The sequence below is a fragment of the Temnothorax nylanderi genome, unplaced genomic scaffold (genome assembly GCF_030848795.1).
Source record: "Temnothorax nylanderi isolate EJ_2023f unplaced genomic scaffold, tnyl_v1.0 TNYL_tig0096_pilon, whole genome shotgun sequence".
Lineage (NCBI taxonomy): Eukaryota > Metazoa > Arthropoda > Insecta > Hymenoptera > Formicidae > Temnothorax > Temnothorax nylanderi.
In genome coordinates, this window is record NW_027249158.1 from 300799 (window position 1) to 323310 (window position 22512).

The following is a 22512-nucleotide window of genomic DNA, read 5'->3' on the forward strand; positions in this document are numbered from 1 at the left end:
CCGACGCTATTCTAGCATCGATATGATAATTAGTCGCATAATAATTAGTAATTCATTTAAGTATTAATATTTATTAAATATTAATAATATCGGTTTCGGCAAAAAGCACTCCCTCGCATTGTCACGGCAAGAACCGCGCGATTGACTTTTGCGACTTCGCTGTTTCCAGACAAATCACCAAAGAGCTGATGGATCTTCTGAACCAGGACAGATCGCCGCTCTGCAATACGCGGCCGCAACATATCCTCGATCCCAGTATACAGAGACATCTCACCCATTTTTCTCTCATATCACACGGATTCGGAAGTCCTGCGATCGTGGCCGCTTTAACGGCTATACAGGTAATGAGACGATGAGAAGTTATTTTTTGTCTATACCACCGTTTTTTCTCTTCTTGCGATTTCAAGCATCTATATGAGAAGAAATTGAAGTCTCTTCTCTAAAGATTCTCACCTAAAAATACGGCTCCACTGAAAGGTTTTACGGTTCCCCTTGCAGAAGTTCCTAAGCGAGTCTTTGAATCATCTGGAGAAGATGTATCCCGGGAACGGTAGCGGCGTGACGAGCAGTCAACAGTCGAATCTCGACTCGAAGAGCAAGGACGGCGCGCTGATGAACGACATGAAGAAGTGACGCACAGAAGACCCGCCTACCTCGAACGTGGTCACGTCTATCAGGCACTCCTGGCCATACAACTGAGCTTCCGTGCGTCCATCGCTCTTGCGGAAAGCTCGCAGTGGACCACTGAGAAACGCGTACGCGCATACACGCGCTCGCGGACGCGTCGCACTCGCTGCTGGCACTCGCGTGCGACGTGCCGCGTGCCCACCGTGTACGCCGAGGTTGGCTGGTCGTAAGCTTCCGTAGGCAATTCCACACGCAGGCTGCGTAATACGTGCGAAAAATGTGCAATCAGGGATAGTCGATGAATAGAAAACGGGAGGAGAGGAAAATTCTCATTTCGTTACTGAGCCCCGGGAAGCCGAATACCGACGGGCTCAACTCTTTGTCGCTGGTCGCCTTTGGTATAGATTCTATTCGTTTTGTACGTTATCTTGAAAATGTCTAATTGTAAGAATGTCTCGGAGACCTTTCTGCCTATGAAAGTCTTCAGGACCTTCCCTCGTCAACCTGCATCTGCGCGATTAAATTATTATCGATACGATCTTACAAAAAGTTGGAAATAGTTTTTCTATGCAGTGAATATATATTTGTTTTAAATATGCATCACGCCATAGAACAAAAGAAGTCAAATTTACATATCTTATGGATGTCCAATAGATATTCTTAAACATTCTCAAGAAAATAGTACACATATTCTTTAAAGTGCATTTAATATATTCTATAATTGATGATTCTTGATTTTCTCTCTCTTAGAAATGTTGTATCGAAGTTTTGATATATAATTTGTGTTTATAAGAAATCTCTTTACGATAGAAATACAGTAAAAAATCGTGTTAATAAATATTTAAAAACACGAATATCACAGGAAAATAGATGTCTGAGAATATCTGTTGGATATTTGTGTTATATGGAAATACATTAAGGTTGTATACTTTTGCATCTAGATCTTCTAAAAAAAAAAAAGTATTATTCCAAAAACTTTATCTACTTCAATACAGTGTACGATAATTCTACTTGGGACGAACATTAAAAATACAAATAATTTACCGTCTTCTTAAAGAAGGCATTCCGGGAGATCAGAATCAAAGGTATACAGCTACGATTTTTTGCAAACATTTATATAATCCGCCCTTTATCTCACCGATTCGCCGCAAATATGACATCGAATTTTTTAAAGAGCTGCGATTCGATAATGCGTAAATCACATCCGTCACATCAAGTCATCGTTTCGCGTACTTTTGAACATGAGGTCAGTGAAGTTCACTGAGAAGAAAGGTTAATAAAGTTCATTACACGGATAACTAACGTTAACGAAGGTGCTCACCTTCTACTTTAGCTCTTCATCTTTATCGCATGTATTTAATCACTCTAATTTTATTAAATAACAGGATGATGTGAATAAAAATCTTTGTTTTCCTTATTCGGTTAGTAAATTTGAAATTATACGAAATTATTATTTGTACAGAAACTGTAACACGACATAGTAACGGGTGTGATAAAAAAGTACGACAGATACAAACATATGAGATCCTAATTGATTTCCTTGCGCCGTTAATCTTCGTTTTTATTGAAAATTTCACGCAAGAAAATTTGTGATTTGTGGAAAGATCGGATAATGATCGTGAAATATTTATGATAGTCGAAAAATGCGAGAAACTTAGTGCAATCATTAATATTAATTCAACAAATTATTAGTATTACTGTCTCCTGTAACTTGCAATCCAATCATCTACAATTTATAATTACGGCTTTTTTATAAGCGGATTAATAAGCAATCCGCAAGGAAGATAAAATTCGCAGATCGTTTTAAATTATAAAAAAAAACATTAATTAAGAAAGAACAAAAACAATCGAGATTTACTTCTTTCTCTTTTAATATATATTTTGGATTATTTTATGATTTATGGAATAATTTTAGATAACTTTTTTATTAGTAAAGTTGTGCTTCCATCAATGAGACTTACCTGGACCAACAATTCTTTGCCGTGTAATCAGAAGCGGTCATGTACGAGTATCAAAGTGCAACTTAGTCCTCGGTAACCGATGTATCAGTTTAGTCACCTCTACTGATATTAATCATAACGGGACATCGTGCGATTAGCCACAAGCGAGGATTCTGTCTTTGATAGGTGCACACTCGCGTGATAGTCAGGAACGACGTTAAGTCCAGGGAATCGCCAAAATTGAAGTCCTTCTGACGAGATTATATCCTTCCCTAAACGTTTCATCGGAAAATGAGTAATGTCATTAATTCAACATATTATTTGCAAATTTTTCTACAATATTTTTGTTCTATTTTGGCAGATATTTTTGTTCTATTTATTAATCGACAGAAAGAAGAATTATTATCGTTTAAAAATAAGAACCATCAGCATCACGCTTGTCAACGATTAAATTCTCCTCCGAAGAGACTGCACTCAAGGCTATTCCCCAGGGCCATTATCGTGCCAATGCGAAACTTGCCATTAAAAAGATGTGCCAATTATCGATATCGAGTTATTAACGTAAGCGACTGGCGGCTAAGGAAACCGGACGCAGAGGGAAAGCGGTAACAGCGCGACGAAAAAGCGCTTCCTCGAGCACGCGAATGACACATGCGTAACGAAACGGAAGTCTCCTCGGGAGCGACGCGCGAACACGCTCGTCGGCCGCATTTCGCCGTCGTGACTCGCCAGTCACGAGAAATTGTATGAAGTACAATACCAGGTGAACCTGAGACATATCTAACTTTGTAATTAAATCTTAGGCGTATATATAAATATATATATAAATATATATATAAATGTAAGATTAAATAAAGCGGGAAAGACGAGGAAGACGAGGATGAAGAGAAGAAAGAGGAAGAAGAGGCGACCTTGAACACCAGGCGTCTCGCGTCGTCGCGGATTATGTACAGAATATTTGAATCTTTCTTGTGATATAATCGTACACATTACTAAGGTGTAAACCGATAAAAAAAAAATACACTATACATTCCATGTTTTTTCATAGAAGTGAAGTATTAGCAGGGTGGTCGCGCAGCATGAGAGACTGGCTCGTTGCCGTAGGAACCATACCACGAAGACACACGTCTTCTCTTGGTGTTAGAGGCGGCTCTAGGACTGGCAAAGCTTTTAGGGAAAAAAAACTCATACTGCTGTGCTGCCAGATCTAATGTGACGTTCTTCACACTGAGGATGAGTCTTCTCGAAAGGATCTCACCTCTTTATATTCACATTCTTACATTTTACACGAGTTCTTGGATACCTTACGAAGATTTCTCGTGTAAGCGAATTCCTCGAATACTCATATGGGACTTGTATAGCTTCTCGCGTAGCTTGTCCTTACAGTGGAGCCGCCTCTGCACTACGCAAAGCGTAAGACAGTTTTGTAAATGTTAAAACGCATTAAATAAAATCTTTAAATCTGGCGTCTCCGTATTCCGTACTTCCGCGCGTACTTGTTACATAATTTCACATTTATACGCCATATTTTGCAAATAATGCAATTCTTCATTAATATAGCACGTTATTAATTCAGAAGACATCTATTGTGAGTGATCAGCAGCGTCATCTTTATCACGCGCGCTTTTTTATCTTAGCTATGTGATTGCACGGCAGGAAGAAATTTTGCGTTAGCGAGTATAAATCAAAGATCGCTCTGCTGATCATCGCCTGATGTACCGAAACATCAATGCACGTTAGAAACAATTTAGTATTGTGACATCGTTCTAAATAAAATGACGCATACGAGATAAGTAACATAATAATGGTATAATTATTATGCGAAGAGTACGGTGAAAATCAGCATGCGTTTCAACAGATACAAGATGCGTGGACGCTTCAACGCAGCCCTCGGTTGCACTTTAAGCGAACGAATATAACGAACGAAGCGTCTTTTACGGCTCCCCGGTTCATATGCAGAGGGATTAGTTAGGGAAAAAGTTAGGGAAAAGAAAAACTCGGCACCTTATTTTCACTCACAACTACTTAGATGCGACTTGTTAGAAGCTAAGGATTCCCATAAATTAATACTTATTTATAATCCTTAGGACGGCCGTAGAAATACGTTTTTCTACCAGAATTTCTGTGCCAACTGCAAAGAATGTTGTAGATGATTTTTTTGTTTCAAGTTGAAGCATCATTCTAATCTTGTAAGATACTCAGATATATCTTTATTAAATATATTTGAATTTCGTAGTATATTATATTCTGATATTGATTATACAGTTCATTTTTGTATATTGGTGTGTGATAAATAAATAAGAATATTGTTTCTAAGCAATCCCTCGTGATAAAATGACTACCTGTTATATTATGATAGTAATTACAAGAATTACCGTCGGTTTTATAATTTGCTTTGCTATAATATAATCGATATGTTGAGAGAGTGAGTTTTGTAACAGATTAAAGCACAAGCAAAAAAATATCGAATACATTTTGTGTGTAGTAATGGTATCTTTTTAAGAAAAATCTCTGATTTCGTTTATACCTATTTCTTTCTAGAATAAACGCCAACTATGTTTTATAGCTATAAATAATAAAAGAATCATTAAATATATAACATTATTTTTTCGATCCTTTTAATATTTTTGTCATATTTATAAAAATTAACCATTTATCATAAAAGATTGGATTGTAATAATTTTTTAATTTATTGAAAGCATTAATTGCTGATTTCATCTTACGTAAATCATACATGACAAATAACTGAATCTATTACAATAATAAATAATAAAATAATGCATAGAAGATAAAATACAGTAGATATAAAATAATTACTATTTTAATTATACTTACGTTTATTTATTAAAAAATTGTACTTTCACTAGCTAACTTTGCATAAATGCATGTATATTCATAAAAAATACTCGGATAAGTAATTTTCTCAATATCCTATAAAACTATCCTATAAATAAATCATACTATTTTTTCTAATCAACTGAATACTCTGTTTACTTTCAATTAAATTCTTACAACTGTTATTCTTGGATTTTTATTCCAAGATATTATCTCAATCTTATGCAAGCATAAAAAATAAAAAGGAAAAAGATCGTTAAAGCAGACTTATTTTACATCTGATTTTTATGTTTGTAGCAGATAATTGTAAATAAAGCATAAGTATACTCACGTCGTGTTAAACTCATGGCACTTCAAAGTCCATCACCATGATTAATGTGATTCCCATTATATTAATCTTCATGATCAAAGATCTTCATCATCTTTTACCCACCTATGTGAAATATATGAATAAGAATATTAGAATAAAATAAAACTCGAAATGGTTTTTCATGACATTTCTATGAAACGATTTTTTAAATCAAGACTCCCTTGTGTCAAGTATTTTATATTTATTGACTTTATTTCGCGTGTGCTATAAAATTATAGATAAATAAAATTATTCAGTTATTTGATAAAGAGGATATCTCTCGTACATTTTATTAATTTAATTTATACATTCAATCGAAATTATATTTTATACCTTTTATGAAAATTTTTCAATATAATATATACGTTATTATATTAAAAATATTTAAACCGTGAACATTTATGAAAGTATTTTAATAACAATTATTTATAAAATAATAGTAAGTTTTCATACGTAATATGATTTAAAAAATTTACAATATTTATTGGGAGTAAAACTACATACAAGAGAGTATTTTTGTTCAAAATTATTATTAGAATCTTACAATTAGCTTTATCGTTGGTTGGGAAATTTATTTTAGCATCTTTCAAAACAAATGTTTGATATTATTACTTCATGTTTATTTCAATTTTTGAAGGTTACATGTTACATATATTTTTAACGATTTATGAATTACAGTCTACATATTTTTAAATATTCATATATTGGAAATTATTTATATATAACACTATGATTTATCGTAATCTTCTATTCTTCTACATCATAGAGAATACAGGTTGTTAATGTTTTTTTTGTAATCTACATATTATGCAGTTTAATTTTAATGAATAGAGGCTGTGTGCGTTAAGTAAGTAACATGGTGTCATATTATATTAATAATAAAAAATTAATATCAATTTATAATTTTAGTTTGCATTGTATATAATTTAAATCTTTTAATAATTTGTTCTATATACAATGCAATATTATTTTGATATTTCAAATATTTCAATACGTACATTCGACTTACATCTCGTTCGAGCGAGTAGAAGAGTAATGTTAATACATAATTTGATCGAAAGTCAGAAAATTAAACATTAGATTTGTTATCTTTTAATGTCTCATTTAACTTTTTTCAAATCATAAAAGACATTAAGTACAAAGAAGAAGATATTGAGGATCCTTTAGCCTCTAATTCACACTTAACTTATATATGTAATATTGAGTATATAATTATGAAATTCATAATTTTTGTTTCACTTTATGGAATATTAATCGCTTATTCAAAGTTTTACTTTGAATCTTTTACTGTAAATTATCCCATCTATCCTCTTGGTCCTTTACTTCTTGTCAATAATTAAATCCATTTATAGTCGAAAATTTTAGGAATAGGACTGAGGAAACGGAATTAATGTTTTATAGCAAACTAGATACATTGAATTAAAATTATATTATGAAGTGATTGAATTAAAATTATACTACAAAGCAATTGAGGATTGAGGAGAACTTTCAAAGGAATAAATTTATTGCGTTCCTGGTCAAGAATATTGAATTTAATATGATGAATATTGAATTTTGGCTGTGTAAATTCTATATTGGATGTATTTTAATTATGGGTTTATATGTTAGTTTATATGTTCCTGTTTATCCAGTGACCGCGAAAAATAATCTGAAAATTATTGAATCCATTATAAAAAAATTAATATAAAATAAAATTAAAATTAAACATTTATAAATGAGAAAAAGATACGAATAGAGTGCGATAGACAGCATGAGCCTTTTATTTCGTTAAAGATTTATTAGCTTTTTATAAGAAAAGAAATTTAATGATAAATAAATCTCCCTTAGAATAGGAAATTTGTATTAACGTTAGTGTTTAGTAATCGTCAAGAGGGAATAATATTTGGGCATTATTACCGTGTTAGCCTTCATGTCGTCGATCGATTAAGGACGATTTCTTTCGTTTACCGGTTTCTGCATAGTGGGCATCATAGGCCGCCGTGCATTAGGAAGATTAGCCACCAACGGATTAGTAACAACGCTATGAAATAATAATGTCAGAAAAAAATAATATTTAGAGGTGTATGGATAATTGAGATAAAAGAAAATTTAGCGGATGATTTTTTTTTCTAAGTCTTTACTTTGAAGGTCGTGTATATGGGGTGGTGCGGTAGCGCGAGGCTGCGCCTGATGTCGTTGTGGTCTTGTAAGATTTCCAAGCGCGGCTCGACGACTCCTCTGCGAATTACATGGATTGATGCGCTTTAATTATTTAGGCAGAACACGATGGCAGTTCCTTAGTTTAGTGAGATATTCAAATTCTCAAAGATATCAACATGTTGATGTATCACCATGCGACATCAACGTCATGCATATTTGTATAGTTTACGGCAGGGTTTAAATTTCATTATATATATATTATAGCGGATTTAAGTTACGCCTATAATGCTTCAATTGGAATTGCACGATTCATAAATTTGGGAAATAATGTAAATTATTATACATTATCTGCTTTCAATGTAAATTATTGTATATTATCTACGTAATTCTCTCTTATGGGGGCGTAAACTAAACTGATTTAAATAAAAGGCAACATTTATGTTAAGTCACATTAAAATTAATTTCCATAAAAGTTTTTATTTAAAATTTCTTAGATATTATTAATCTTTATAGAATCATATAAAGGCATTATTTGGTCTTGATATTTATTCATTTGGTAATTGATCATTATTAGGGGCTTAAAAAATAGTCAATATTTAATAAAAAGGATGTTTATAATTATTAATCTAAAGTTATTTCTTTTACGACATAGGAATTTAAATTTGTAAATATACAATTAAAAATTATTATATATAATTAACAATTTTAGTATTTAATGCATTCCCATGGAAGCTTTCAATAGATTCGTTTTAAACATATAAACATTATATACTTTATTAATGATGTTTCCTCAATAATTGTAATAATTTCAGTTTATATCAATGATTATAAATATAAATAATTTCTCGAATGTTTATTTAAATATTTATATTACAAAATTTTATAATAAGATTCGTACGTGATAATAAACCCTGCGTAAGCATAATAAAGGATTTACATCATTTAGTAAAAGAATTAAAAGAATTAATACTCATATAAATATACAATCTAATATAAAAATTGTTTATTATTAAAATAAGATCATAAAAAGTTTATGTTCATGTAAAATATTTTTTTATTTAATATGATCAAGCAAATATATAAATATAATAGCTTACCTGGATAGTCCGAAGATTCGTAATAATCGCGTGAAGAATGTGGTGCAGAGTCATCATCGTACTCGTAAGTCGTGTATCTTGAAGGATACATGTCATATTTATTAAACAGATATAAAGTCTATCACATAATAAATAATTATATAAGAACATCACGTATGCAAAAAAAATAATTGCATTTCTATAAAAAAAATTTTTTTATTATATTACAATAACTTTCATGTACGTTAAAATTTTAATGCGTGTATATATATATATATATATATATATATATATATATAGAGGAGAACCTTATTTTTCACTTTATATTATTTCCTATTTTATTTTTATTATCATAAATTAACATTATAATTTATAATACATACCCAGAATTCGATGGGTAACGATCGCCGTATCGAGCGTTACTACCTGATGATCCGTGATAATCGTAATCATGATGCGATCCAGCCCGGTTCGCTGGCGGAGGAGTTTGGGTATCATAGCTACAAAAACGAAAAAATTCGAATACTCAACATATTTAATTTTAATAAAGCAATTTTGTTATATTATGTGTATAATGTAGACTCACTTATAACTTTGATCCATAGCAGCCCTTGCACGATCCAATATCGAGAACACCTTCGATTTCGACGGTGCAGGTCGATTAGGTGGCCCACGATTCACAGGTGGTGGAGGAAGAATAGCTTAAAAAAATAAGCAATTTATATATATCTTTGATATATACATAACTTAAATATATACATATTTTTTTAATATACATTTTAATATCTTGTGTATACACAAAAGATTTAAGTACATTTATCGCGATATGAGAAACATCTGTCACATTCAACGAAAGTTTATAATAATAAATATCAAATAGATAGCAACATTTTTTAATCTTTTGCATACTTTTACATATCGTATAATTTTTATAATAGAGATGTAACCAACCTCTAGACGTTCTAGGTAATGCCTGTCTTGCAGCGGGTCTCGGTACATTACCAACGCCAAGATTCGAAGGTCCTCTCATTGAAGGTCCTCTCCGATCATTAGGGACAGTATCGTCAGTTATGGTCATCTCCATTTCGCGCATCTGTTCTTGACGAATATTATCATTGTTATCGGGAATCAAGTATTTCCGTACTTCGGCGAGCGCAAAAGCAATGCGAGCGTAAGCTTCCGCCGGTGGGGCAATAGCTGTAATCTCCACATGTAGATCGTCGGAAAGATGTGCGTATTTCAAATTCAAGGAAGCACGAAGTTCTTCTTCCTGAGATTAAAAGATCCACCCGGAAAATATGCGTCAATTATTTTTCAGGATAAAGAGTAAAAAAGAAAGTAAGATTCTTCCTTTGTCACCTACTTTCTGTTTATCTTTCATCGATCCTCTGCCTAACACTGCCATCTTACACATTGTCTCTTCTTGCAGCCGTTTCATGGAATTGCCTTTCGGGCCCAGCAATTTCCCAACGAAATTAAACTACAACAGGCAAAACATAACCCAAATTCATCTCAAATTTATTTGTAATTCAGATTGCTGTAGATAGCGATACTTACCTTAGGATGTTCACGGATAGGTATCAAAACTTTGACAGAGACACGAACATGTTTTTCACGGTAAATATCCACATATTTCGACTCTCTCATTGGTCTTCGCATAGTTTCCGTTTTTTGTATCTCTATAAAACACGCGGGTGTAACAAAGTAGTTATAATTTATTATATTAAATCTTAATTTTTAATGTATTTTCATATTTATTACATTAATTTTTTATCTCAAATTGATCAATAGATATACACAGGGCATCTATAAGAAATATATTTCTATTATATTCTTTAACCTTTCAAGATAGTATTAATCTAGGACAGTAGGAAACTTTTTTGTTTTTAGTTCTATAAATCAATATTTACTCTTATGCTAAAACATATTGAAAAAAGTCAAAAAGATGACGTGAATGGTGATACTTATATGCACCATTAATATTTTTTTGTAATACTTATACGAACCATTGGACATATGCAAAAAGAATGTTCACAAAAAAAAATTAAAAAGTTCTTAGTTTTTTATTTTTCCTTTTTTTTTTGTTTTAAACTTTAGTCCTGAATTTAAATTTAATGGCGCATATGTGTACCTGGAATTTCAAAAGAATTAAAGAAATATTCCTCCTTTTGTTAAAAACAGTTTTGTTAATAACCAATTTATTCTTTTTTCCTTCTTTGTACTTGCATCAATGATACGTATCAAAATTATTGGATTAAATTCGAAAGTGATCCCTACAGTTACGCTTGGTGTTGCATGTAAATTATCTATATCAGAAATCAAACTAAACAGAAGATAACAGACACTTCAACAATCCAGATATCTAAAATTAACTGAGGACCGAAGAATTTTGAGGAATTGATATAATTGATCTAAAATTATCTCCCAATAAAATTCAAACGGACCATATTGCCTTCAAGCTGTATTTTGTTGCATCATAAAACTCTGATCCGAGATCGCGCACTCAATCCAATTTCATTGAAAATTACGGTCCACGGACATCGCGGCGGTTTCTGGTCGCGAACGCGACGGAGACTCGTCTCCGAGATCATCTGTCGGAGAAAAAGTATATATTTACTTAGAGGGGTTATCTCGGTCAACTCACCTTGGTCCAGCAAGCGAATTGCGTTGGGCCATTTCTGGGCGTCCAGGTCGACCTTCTCCTGCAAGAGCTCGTGCATGTACTCGCCGGCCTTGTCGACCTGATGGTCGTCCTTCTCCTCAGACTCGTCCAACGACCTGGGTTTATCGTCGGCATCATCGTCCCTCTGATACTTGTACTCGCCGTTGCTCGATCTGTCCATGTCCATGTTCAACGGAATTCGGATGTTCGTTCGATCGGTCTCAACAATGCCCTTGGTTCCCACGCGTTACGGGATACTTGTCAAAAAAAAACGCACCTCGGAGTCACAACGACGCGTCTGTGAGAACGAATCTGTAATGGCCGACGACGTGCACGCGCGCAGCGCGCACCCAGTTGATGATCCCGCCGATCCCGCCGACGGCCGAGGATCGCGACCGTGGCTGCAGACTGCGGTCTGGTCTCACGCCGCGGTTTCATCGATCGTAGAGGTAGGTTCCCGTCGGTACTTTTGACAGTTCATTTTAATTTAAATTCACAGTCGTTAAAGTAGATCGCCTGCTAGTGAAACACGATACGTTTAGAAGTGCTCTTCGTAACCATCGGTCGGGAAAATGAAGTCGACTGAAGGCATAGAAAAAAATTCCGATTTCGTTGCACACGAGCTGCACAAAACACAAAAATTGCAAATAAAAAAATATGAGATTTATTTATTCTCATTCGTTTATAGCTGCGGTCCACTTGACGCTACAAATGCTTTGGAGCGTTCTTCTTCTCCTTCTTTCTTCATTGAAAGAAAAGAGAAGAGGAATGCTTCGAAGCATTTGTAGCGTCAAGTGGACCGCAGCCTATGTTGACGTAAATAGTTATTTACCGTTTTTGTCGATCGTCCAGTCGTTGGAATCCGCCATTGGATCGGCGATCGAAGAGGCGAAACGCGACGCGAAAACAAATTCTTTTGAGACGGCAATGTTTTATGACAACGCGTTTAAATACCGTGATATCAAAGTGCTCGCCTTCCCTCTGACGCCGCCGAGTTGACGTCAAGCGTCGCTCGAGATCTGAGATTAATCGGAAAACCAATGTCAACTCCGAACTTATCGCACACCGAGCGATAAGTATATTACTAATGTCGTCAGCGACTTATCGCGATTCCCCTGCTCTCCCACTCCGGGAAAATTCTTATCCCCTTTTCGGTCGAGTCACGCTCGCGTTCCCGGGGCTCCATGTTGTATGTACATCGTGAGAAACCAGTTTTCGTTCGCGCGTCCACGATCAGCAACGCGTCGATCGTCCGATCGTTCGATCACGCCGATCGCCGATCACGGGCGTGTGTGCGCGCGCGCGAGCGCGCACTCTCGCTCGACCTCGACTGGAGGCTCTTTCGAAATCCCACGTGGGGTCGAGAGAACCTCCGTGGAATATCGGTATTGTGTGCAAAATAGAGATAAGACATAAGACCACTCGCGACGACCTCTTAGCGAACGGTTTGCTGCTCGGACGAGCCGAAATGAGAGAGAGAGAGAGAGGCTAGAGAGAGCTAGATAGATAGATAGATAGAGAGAGGGAGAAAGAGAGAGAAATGATGCTCGGCAAGTTGAGCGCGAGACTGCGGCACACTGGAAAGAAGCTGCTTTTGAGCTGTGGCGAGATTTCCGCCTATTCCGCCACTCACGAGTGCCATGTCAGAGAGGCGCACTTTACGTATTTCCCGAGTAAGAAGCCGCGTGAGATCGTCGGTAAGTGGATGCCACTCGGACATGTTAATCATTTTCCAGAAGAATCTTCTGCGCCAAGTCCTGATGAATTTACGTATAGGAAATCAACAGCACCAGCACGTGTACATACTGAACCGGCAGAATGCCTGGACATATACTATACATACGGGACATATATGTATACGACTCTAATACATATACGTGTCATATATACATATCGAAATGTCCAGGCATTCCTGATTCCTGCCGGTCAGTTGTACATCATGCGAGGCGATGTGTCGGTTGATAAGAGGCTCGATATATCTGTTTTACTCATCAGCCAGTTGATTCAAAGATGCGCTTATATGTAAGCGAGTGTGATGAGTTGAAAATTTAGAATGTAATTTAACATGTATTTAAATTGGCATAATAGAAAAGTAATGTGATAAAAAGAATTTACAGCAAGTAAGAATAAAGAGATTATTTAGGTCTATCGAAACTCTCGAGAGTTTATCGAGACTCTCTTCTTCCCCGTTGCTTCCTCATCCTCCCTCTTTTTCGAATAAATTGATTACCTATATATTTCCTTCCATGAAAGTAAAAAACAAAACAAATTTAAATTCTGGACATAATCGAGTATTCAGACATACGGATTAAAATACTCGTATCTCTGTCGAAGGTGATCGTCTTTCTTTCATATGCAAGAATATTAAGTCAATAGTAAGTCAAGAATGAATTGAAAACTGACGGATATAACGCGATGATAATTAATGATTTTTTGTCATGCTTGCTATAATGAGAATTATCGTTTTGAAATGCGTTCGAGATAACATCATAACAAAAGTGATTCAGGATTTTATTATGAATGTCATTACACATTATTTTATGGAATTTGTGTGGCCTTTTCCAAAGATTTTCCAATTTCCTACAAAATCCCCAAGAAATTGTTTTTTAATTCAATTATCGCACCAGTGTATTAGGTTTTACTCATTTTAAAGTTATTTTACGCTTAAGGGGTCATATCCGTTTCTCGGCCCTGAAAAGTGGTCCAATAATTATGGGGGATTGCCAGAAAACTATTAGACCGATTAAGTTGAATCTTTTTTTATTGTAAAGAGTGTCTTTTGCAGGAAAGAAAACATACACTAAGAAGAAAAAATGTAGCGGCTGCGTGCATTGGCGTAGGACGTCTTTTTTCGCGCAGGCACAAACGGTGGGCGTTATTCAGCTCGTAGGATTGATCTGAAACAAAATTTTTGGAATTTTTATTATTTTTTGGGATCGTGATTCTCGTGTTATTTTATTATTATTAAAACATAATTGAACTTATCAATAAAAGCCCCCGTGACACGAGAATCACGATCCCAAAAAATAATAAAAATTCCAAAAATTTTGTTTCAGATCAATCCTATGAGCTGAATAACGCCCACCGTTTGTGCCTGCGCGAAAAAAGACGTCCTACGCCAATGCACGCAGCCGCTACATTTTTTCTTCTTAGTGTATGTTTTCTTTCCTGCAAAAGACACTCTTTACAATAAAAAAAGATTCAACTTAATCGGTCTAATAGTTTTCTGGTAATCCCTCATAATTATTGGACCACTTTTCAGGGCCGAGAAACGGAAATGACCCCTTAAGCATTATTCATGTGATTACGTAAAAGAGTCGTGCTTTCAGGTGAGACACAAAAGCTGAATATGTATCAAGCCATAAATCATGGACTTGGTATCGCAATGGAAAACGATCCACGTTCAGGTAAGGATTTTGTTACACTTGTGTTCCTTTAATTAGGATATGCACCTATATACATATTAAGTAAATATATTAAAGCATTTTTCTCTATCTATGTTTAATTTAATAATATTGTCAATTTTTCAATACTTTCGAAAAATTTAGAATATTAATTAAACTCTCGAGAAAATTATTTAAACTATCTAAAAGATCAGTAGAATTACACGAGAACCTGAATTTCTCATTGAAAATTTTAAAACTTTAACTTAAATAATCTTTAACAATATTTGCATTTTTTTAAAATAAGAAGTATTGCTAACAGTTCTTTTTTTTTAATTTTAGTGGTGTTCGGCGAGGACGTGGCATTCGGAGGTGTCTTTCGTTGCACGATGGACTTGAAGAAACGTTTTGGTGCTGATCGTGTCTTCAACACGCCTCTCTGCGAGCAAGGAATTGCCGGCTTCGGAATCGGTTTAGCTAACGCGGGAATATCGGCGATTGCCGAAATACAATTTGCGGACTACATATTTCCCGCTTTCGATCAGGTGCCGCATTATTCAACCAGTACATATGAATATAATAGATTGATTGATAATTATTATTTTATAATAATATCATTTTATAATAATTTTATATCGAGAATGTAAGAGAGATTCAAAGATTTAACAAGATTTAATTATTCAAAGAATGAGAAAGTATAAACAAAACTATAAAAGAAGAAATTCGCTTAAAAATGTATAGGGAGCGTGAAAACTTTCTTTTTCTATAGCTTGAAACTACTGAACTTCGCGAGCGGATCGGATTAAATAACACGGAATGTGTATTCCGTTCGTCACGCAAATTATTAAATAGGTAAATATTAATTATCTCAGACTATTAACGAGACTCTGTGTGTATACATTTCCCTTATAGTTGGTAAACGAAGCGGCCAAGATGAGGTATCGAAGCGGCAATATGTTTGACTGCGGCAAACTTACGATTCGTGCGCCTTGCGGAGCCGTCGGGCACGGCGGTCTTTATCACTCTCAGAGCCCTGAAGCCTATTTCGCGCACACTCCCGGTTTGAAGGTTAGTAGAAATTTTCATTTCAACTTTTTTAAATTTTATTTATCGAACAATCGAACGTAACACGCAGAACGGCTCGCCTCCTCTTGAGTGTGTCTTAAGGCTAATCTTAGGTACCTCTCTTAATAGCCGAGCGAAAAGACAAGTTCCTTATCGAGATAAGCGATTTCGTAATAAGGTCGTAAAAGGCCGCGCCTCAGTATTTGTAAATATCTGACGGCTATTGCTACAATGCTGAACAACAAGGTCTATACCGCTCCACGAGAGAGCTCGAGGCGCGTAACGGCTACGTGACGATTGGGACGTAGGATCTCATTTCCAAAAATCGACGTGTTTACCTGATCGAATGGTTTGGCGAGGTGAGCTTCGCCACCGAATTTTTATTGTCGGGAACATTCTTCGGGTATAGCCCTCGCTATATCCCGCGTCAGCCGTAGAGTCGTGAGCTCACAACTTTCCTCAACAAATTCCATGAATATTGTACGGGGTATACGATCTACGTATGCATGAAGAAAGTTTTGCCCGCACACTAATGCGTGCGACCGCCGTTATTGTACACCGTGATTACGAGAGGAACGGCGTAATATCGACGACCTGGAGTCGATCGATTTCACGCTTGTTTTGAGCTTGTCGTAGAGCTGCCAATTATCGCGAGAGGGATCACGGAGGATGCGATTCACGTTTTTGGACGAGCTCATCTTTCTTTTTCTTCTTTAGATCGTCGTGCCTCGTGGAGCGACGCACGCGAAGGGTCTCCTGCTGAGCTGCATCGACGAGCCGGATCCCTGTATCATATTCGAGCCTAAAGTTCTTTATCGTGCAGCGGTCGACGAGGTGCCTATGGGACATTACAAAATCGAAATCGGCAAGGCCGAGATTGTAAGAAGCGGTCAGTTCAGAGATTTATTTATTTATTTAACGGGATATAAATCCCTTTAGTAGGGTTACCAAATAAGTAAGATAACAAATGGATAACATACAGAATGAAAAATAAGTACAATGTATGCAGAGAAAGAAAAGGATAAACAAGAGAAAATTTGGGAAGAGGAAATAATCGGATACTTAAATATTTGACATTGTTTGAACAGCACCAATATCGTGTATGGATAATTTGTGTACGATACTTTTCGAATACGTAATTTATATGCATAATTTATATATGCAATTTGTATGAAGAAGTATAAATTGTATACGTTACTTGCTTTATATAACTTAATGAAAATTGCTGCTTCCGATTTTAACGACATTGATTGAGACCAGGTTTCCACCTGCGAGTTCTCGTTTTTTATGTGACGTATTTATAATTAGTATTATTAGAAGTTCTTGGATCTTCAGGCTACGTGGAAATAATTATGCACTATGAATAAATATTTGCGGTTGTAGAGTCATTCTTCGGAGAAATGTTCAGAGCGTAACGACCGGTTCTTCGCTCTTTACATTATTCACCGCGGAACGTGCGCCGTCCAACGAAAATAATGCCTCGGAAGGCGTTGTTTGAAGTCGTAGAAAGTAACTATTCGCACTCTCGAGCGCGAGAGGTAAATATAATTTACCGAGAGTGTGATCGCGTCCTTCCATTATATCGCCAGAGCGGAGCGGCGATCTCGTCCGATGTGACCGGTCCTGAAACAGGATACGCGAGAAGAAACGCGCGCTTTTATCGCATAGGTAGTTTTATATATATATATATATATATATATATATATATAGACGTCCAGAGAGAGAGAGCGATTAATCCCTGATGTGCGTACTCGCGTACACATGAATGCATCTGTGGTTTTTTTGTCGCATAGGTGACGCCGTGACACTCGTGGGCTGGGGCACTCAGGTGCACGTACTGCTGGAGGTGGCCGACCTGGTCCAGAAGAAACTTGGCGCGTCCTGCGAGGTGATAGACCTCGTCTCCATTCTACCTTGGGACGCGGAACTCGTGTGCAAGGTGGGCAATAACGGCCGTCGTTATTCCGGCCGTTTCCTTGAGAGACAGAGAGAGAAATCGATCTGACGATTCCGCTTAAGGAGAGAAGCCCGGTGTATACCCTTCTCGCTCGCGTTTTTTTTTCGTTGCTCGTTCCCCATTGACGCCGAATTTCAAGGGCCGAGAGATCGCACGGAATCTCCTTCCTGCTCCGGTTCCGGAATTTAATTCAAAGCTCCGAGACGTTTGGTGAGACAAACGCGTCGTGACCGTGAACGCCGAAACGCATATTTCGACGTAGAGAATTGCCGGACACGAGAGATGCAATTAAAGTGCCTTTCGCACCATTTGTATTTATATTTATTTCAATTTTTTTTTAACTATATAAAATATGACTTTATATTATTAATCAAGCAAGTTTTCTTCGATTAACGCAATATAATCTCATTTCGAGATTTCCACGTTGAAATTAAAGACATTTTTAAATCAAGAATATTCTTTCTTTCTGTGTGAAACGTCGCGGAACATCGGGGGATAGCGCGAAAAGGAGACCCACCCGTCCATCTTCGCCATTCTTCTCGACCGCGCGAGGATTCATCGTCGCGCGTGTAGCCCACAGTCGCACGAGGAGTCGAGCACTCGATGCCGCGATTCGATCTTGCGCGACGAGCGTGACGTGACGTCCTATGTCGTGTCGCCGACGACAGAGAGGCGGATGCGCCGCCGTAGCAAAAACGAGAAGCGGTCGTGTTGTCGAGCGAAGTCGACCGCTCGCATGCCCTGTCAGATTACGATAGCATACGGATTTCCATAGACGCTAATATCGCGCTGATTTATGCTAATCGATCGCTGGTCGCTTAATGATATGCTCGATCGTACCGCGGTATCCACTCGCGGCTCGCAAACCGCCGCTATATTATATATACACACGCGCGCGCGCACACACACATACACGCACACACATGACTAGGTGATCGTAATTGAAAACCCGTTTCGCCGCAATTTCGATACAGTCGCGGATTCGCCGTCTTGTCTACTCTCCGACATGCCTGCCTGCGAAACGCCGCATGGTTTCGCAACGAGATGAACTGCTCGCGCAAAACAAAATTCTGATGCGTCGCTTCGGCGAGAAACCGCCTCCGGCTTGCACGAAGCAGGAAGAATGGCATATATCGATTAAGTTCGTTAAAAACAGACAACTCATGAACACAAAAATTATGAAACACTGAATTAGCGCGGTTAATTATTAATTCAAATCGCTCCAATTAGAATTTTGTCTTCAATAGCAGTTGGTGCTTTTTCTTACTGAGATCCAAGAAAAAAAACTCAGCTTTTTAAAAAGATTTAACAAGCTGCATAGTATTGCATAATGCATTACGTCAAACTAGATTATATATAATAAAAGTGTCTTTCTCTTAATATCTATTACAAATAGTTAAAAGTAAAAGAGAGTGATACAATTAATAGCGTTGTCGACTTTATTCCTTTAAACATAAACGCGAAGTTAATTAACGTTAATTGTTAATTCTCCTTAGGCATTTGAAAGGAATCGCACATTACGAGGAAGGTGGGCAATAATTCAAACATTTATCGTGACAGCAAGGCGGCTGTTAATAAAGGTTAATAGTGGACATACAGAAACTCATAAATATCAATCCGATAAATATAGAGATGTAGGCTTTCTGTGGGGTGTATCCGTAACGAAAGATTGTAACTCCTGAAAGTTGCGGGGAAGGTCGGTTTGAGTCGAAAATGTCATAGGAACCTGTATCCAGCGTATTCAGTCACGCTTATCTAGCTACCTTTGTCAATGATTTACAACAGGACGGACGCACACACATATACACGTACATGGAGGCACAGGTGTGCCTACGTATCCCGATCGCGCCGGCCGTTACCGGCGTGTATTTCTCCAACGTCGATCACGTCGTAGACCCGTATTTGATAGCCGTTACAAAACGGCCCGTGCCGTCATCGTGCCGTCGTTAATGCGCCCGCTTAGCGCATCGGCCGTGCATGTGAAGTTATTATTGTACCGCAAATGTGGGACGAGACGTAAATCACGCGCGAATTAAACCCGCCAGCCGGCGACCGATAATAAATTACCGTATATGCGGTGATACCGTGTATTCGAATGTTGCAGTCGGTGAAGAAAACCGGACGCGTCATCATCGCCCACGAAGCGCCGCTGACGAATGGATTTGGGGCGGAAATAGCCGCGACCGTCCAGGTAAGGTCCACACCGTCGAGTCCTCGGACTCGCGGCAACAATGAATATTCGGATTGCGCAAACGGATTACCTAACGCAAATCAGATACCCCTAACAGCCAGATTCTATCAGCGTGACCCTAATGTAGCGCTTTGCGAATTGGTGCCCAAGTCGGAAGTCTTCGACGCCCGAGATAGAATGACGCGCGGGATGGTAATGTTACACGCGTAATAGTCCTCTAAACCGGTTTTTAACGGTGGCCGATTAGCCGGTCTTGTTTCTCAAATCCGCATTTGTTGCCGGCGATTAATCGATACCGACCGATCGGTTCTTATAAATTAGAAAGTCGGTTGCGCGCGCGACGGAAAAGCTGTAAAACTAATCCGGGCTAATCGCGGACTAATTGTGAGTCACTGGAGTCGCCCTGACGGAGCGTTGTCAAATCATAATGCAGGCGGAGTGTTTCCTGTACCTGGAAGCGCCGGTTCAAAGGGTCACAGGATGGGACAGTCCCTTCCCGCACGTCTTCGAGCCGTTTTACCTACCGGACAAGTGGCGTTGCTTCGCAGCTGTCCGAGACGTCATCGTATACTGACAATGAGATCACGACAAAGGGTGGCTACACAATGGCTGCTGCAGTACGTCGCAGTAAAAAAGAGGGAACCCCGCCCTAAAGGAACCTGTTGACCACAAAATGTTCGCTAATTACGTTAAAAATATTGTTTTTTTACTGTTTTTATTATGAATAAAACGTTTAAAATTTGTAAGACACGATATTATGTATATTTTACATAATAATTTACATAATAATTTTACCTCCTTTTCCTCTGCCGAGTATTCGAAGGATTACACGACCCAAAAAAGTGGAGAAAAAAAGATACAATAATAGTCGCTTGAAGTTTATACGCGTTTTAATTCACGCGTATGCACTTTACATATTTACTTCGTCGTTTATATATTGTATAAACAAATTACCGCTCACAACGCAACTCGCACGTAATTTAATTGCTCGTATTTGTGAAACATATAACATGTGTAAGCAGTGTAAATTATTAATTTGGTCTTGCTAGAAAACGATTGTTTATCTGGAATAAATAAAGCATATTACATATATCTTTCATTGCCGAGCATGGATATATGAATCCGGATGACCTGCCTAGCGCACATTACGCATGCAAACCCGTGTCCCTGACCCAGTTTGTCGCAACCCACATAAATCCATCCCTCTTGTCTAAATTAATAACATGAAAGATGATACAAATCGTCGCCGGCGGCAATAACGTGTCGCTCTGACGAAGACGTCAGATAGACAGTCAGGATGGATCGTCTAGGTATCCTTTTTTTTTCTTACCGATAAAATCTGGGTCAAGTCCTTCTTTAATAATAAAATTGCGCACCGATTGTGCGCGCCGTGGCAATGTAATATTTCAATCAAGGTTTCAGTCCCAGGCGCTGTCCTTTCCAGTCTAAACCTTTAGATCGCCATGTTCCGCTTGTCAACAGGATGTACACTTTCGATCGAATAAAGGCGTAAAAAGATACTGGAGAAGGGTTTGGGTATTAAATTGAAAAAAAGAAAGTAAGAATACAGAGACACAGCGATAGAGACAACGTAAACGCGAAATTCCGATATTTTTTATAAAAATAAATTTTTACAACAAACTTCATAGAAAGCTGTTTAAAAAAAACTGTAGCCATCAGAAAAAGTATAAGCACAGGAGATCTATTTTTAAACGAATTCTTGAAAGAGAATGCAGTTGCAGAAATCTTTTCTTCACAAATTAATAAATGTAGTCAACACGGTTAACACGATCCTCCTCTCCTTATTCTGCCGACATAGGGATATCGAGTACAACTCTCCCAATGTAAAGGTTGATAATGGGATGTCATATTTTCTCTCTGAAGGAAGACAAAAAAATATGGAAAATAATATTTGCTTTTTTAGCATATGTTAAAATGCATAATAATATCATATATTTATAATTATGGGGTAAAAACTACATATAATCTAAGTTTACCTTGCTTCCATTCACATTGCTAGTACTGACATTTCTGTCATTTTTGGGATTAATATATTTGATTATTTCAAATCTTTTTCATTTACTTTAATATCTGATTTGGAAATATCTATTGTTACTGTCAATTGCGCGTTACTTTCAAAAGTAGGCGATTGAAAAAAAATCTAAAAACTTATCGAGATAACATTTAGAAAAAAAAAACGAAATTAAAGAAAAGGAAGTGTACTGAACTGTACGCTCGTGGCATATTTTGTAATTTGAAAGGGAAACCACATTCTTTCACTGTATATT

The 22512-nt window shown here is 36.9% G+C and overlaps 3 protein-coding genes and 1 long non-coding RNA gene across 14 annotated transcripts in view; 2 read left to right on the forward strand and 2 right to left on the reverse strand.

The window, feature by feature from the left end:
* Positions 1–4887, forward strand: part of Tfap-2 (transcription factor AP-2) — a 204889-nt gene extending 200002 nt beyond the window's left edge. For all 4 annotated transcript variants that reach the window (XM_071711214.1, XM_071711213.1, XM_071711211.1 and 1 more), the window contains 2 exons: positions 170–341; positions 499–4887. In XM_071711214.1, coding sequence (XP_071567315.1) covers positions 170–341; positions 499–633 — 307 coding nt within the window. In that variant the 3' untranslated portion in view covers positions 634–4887. The remainder of the gene's footprint in view (positions 1–169; positions 342–498) is intronic.
* On the reverse strand, positions 52–582 carry LOC139775315 (uncharacterized). The gene is made up of 2 exons (XR_011718802.1): positions 454–582; positions 52–333 (listed from the first exon to the last, which is right to left on the reverse strand). It is a non-coding gene; the product is annotated as an uncharacterized lncRNA (long non-coding RNA).
* LOC139775312 (uncharacterized) lies at positions 4573–12644 on the reverse strand. 8 transcript variants are annotated; one of them, XR_011718800.1, is made up of 12 exons: positions 12461–12644; positions 11611–12251; positions 10524–10645; positions 10330–10446; positions 9918–10236; positions 9553–9667; positions 9350–9466; positions 8988–9064; positions 7872–7968; positions 7648–7771; positions 5734–5835; positions 4573–4698 (listed from the first exon to the last, which is right to left on the reverse strand). XR_011718800.1 is itself a non-coding variant. In XM_071711217.1 (11 exons), exons 2-10 carry the CDS (start codon positions 11813–11815, stop codon positions 7675–7677), a joined length of 1266 nt encoding a protein of 421 aa, XP_071567318.1. In that variant the 5' UTR covers positions 11816–12251; positions 12461–12644; the 3' UTR covers positions 4755–5835; positions 7648–7674. The 8 variants fall into 8 exon arrangements, 5 of the variants coding, with proteins under 5 accessions (XP_071567318.1, XP_071567320.1, XP_071567317.1 ...); XR_011718799.1 differs by lacking the exon at positions 4573–4698 and adding an exon at positions 4755–5621; XM_071711217.1 differs by lacking the exon at positions 4573–4698 and having other exon boundaries at positions 4755–5835.
* A 196-nt stretch (positions 12645–12840) lies between these two features.
* On the forward strand, positions 12841–20977 carry Bckdhb (Branched chain keto acid dehydrogenase E1 subunit beta). The gene is made up of 8 exons (XM_071711220.1): positions 12841–13325; positions 14958–15035; positions 15354–15556; positions 15924–16079; positions 16794–16965; positions 17870–18015; positions 20138–20224; positions 20658–20977. The coding sequence occupies exons 1-8, from the start codon at positions 13169–13171 to the stop codon at positions 20796–20798; spliced, it is 1140 nt and encodes a 379-aa protein (XP_071567321.1). The 5' UTR covers positions 12841–13168; the 3' UTR covers positions 20799–20977.
* The last annotated feature ends 1535 nt before the right edge of the window (positions 20978–22512 follow it).

What these genes read in the sequence shown, in the direction of transcription:
- Bckdhb (XM_071711220.1), top strand. Translation starts at nt 13,169, where the DNA reads ATGATGCTCGGCAAGTTGAGCGCGAGACTGCGGCACACTGGAAAGAAG. An exon ending in CGCACACTCCCGGTTTGAAG is followed by an intron (nt 16,080 to 16,793) that starts GTTAGTAGAAAT and finishes TTTCTTCTTTAG; the next exon opens with ATCGTCGTGCCTCGTGGAGC. An exon ending in AAATAGCCGCGACCGTCCAG is followed by an intron (nt 20,225 to 20,657) that starts GTAAGGTCCACA and finishes ATCATAATGCAG; the next exon opens with GCGGAGTGTTTCCTGTACCT.
- LOC139775312 (XM_071711217.1), bottom strand. Translation starts at nt 11,815, where the DNA reads ATGGACATGGACAGATCGAGCAACGGCGAGTACAAGTATCAGAGGGAC. An exon ending in CGATGAAAGATAAACAGAAA is followed by an intron (nt 10,237 to 10,329) that starts GTAGGTGACAAA and finishes TTTTAATCTCAG; the next exon opens with GAAGAAGAACTTCGTGCTTC. An exon ending in CGTTACCCATCGAATTCTGG is followed by an intron (nt 9,065 to 9,349) that starts GTATGTATTATA and finishes GTATCCTTCAAG; the next exon opens with ATACACGACTTACGAGTACG.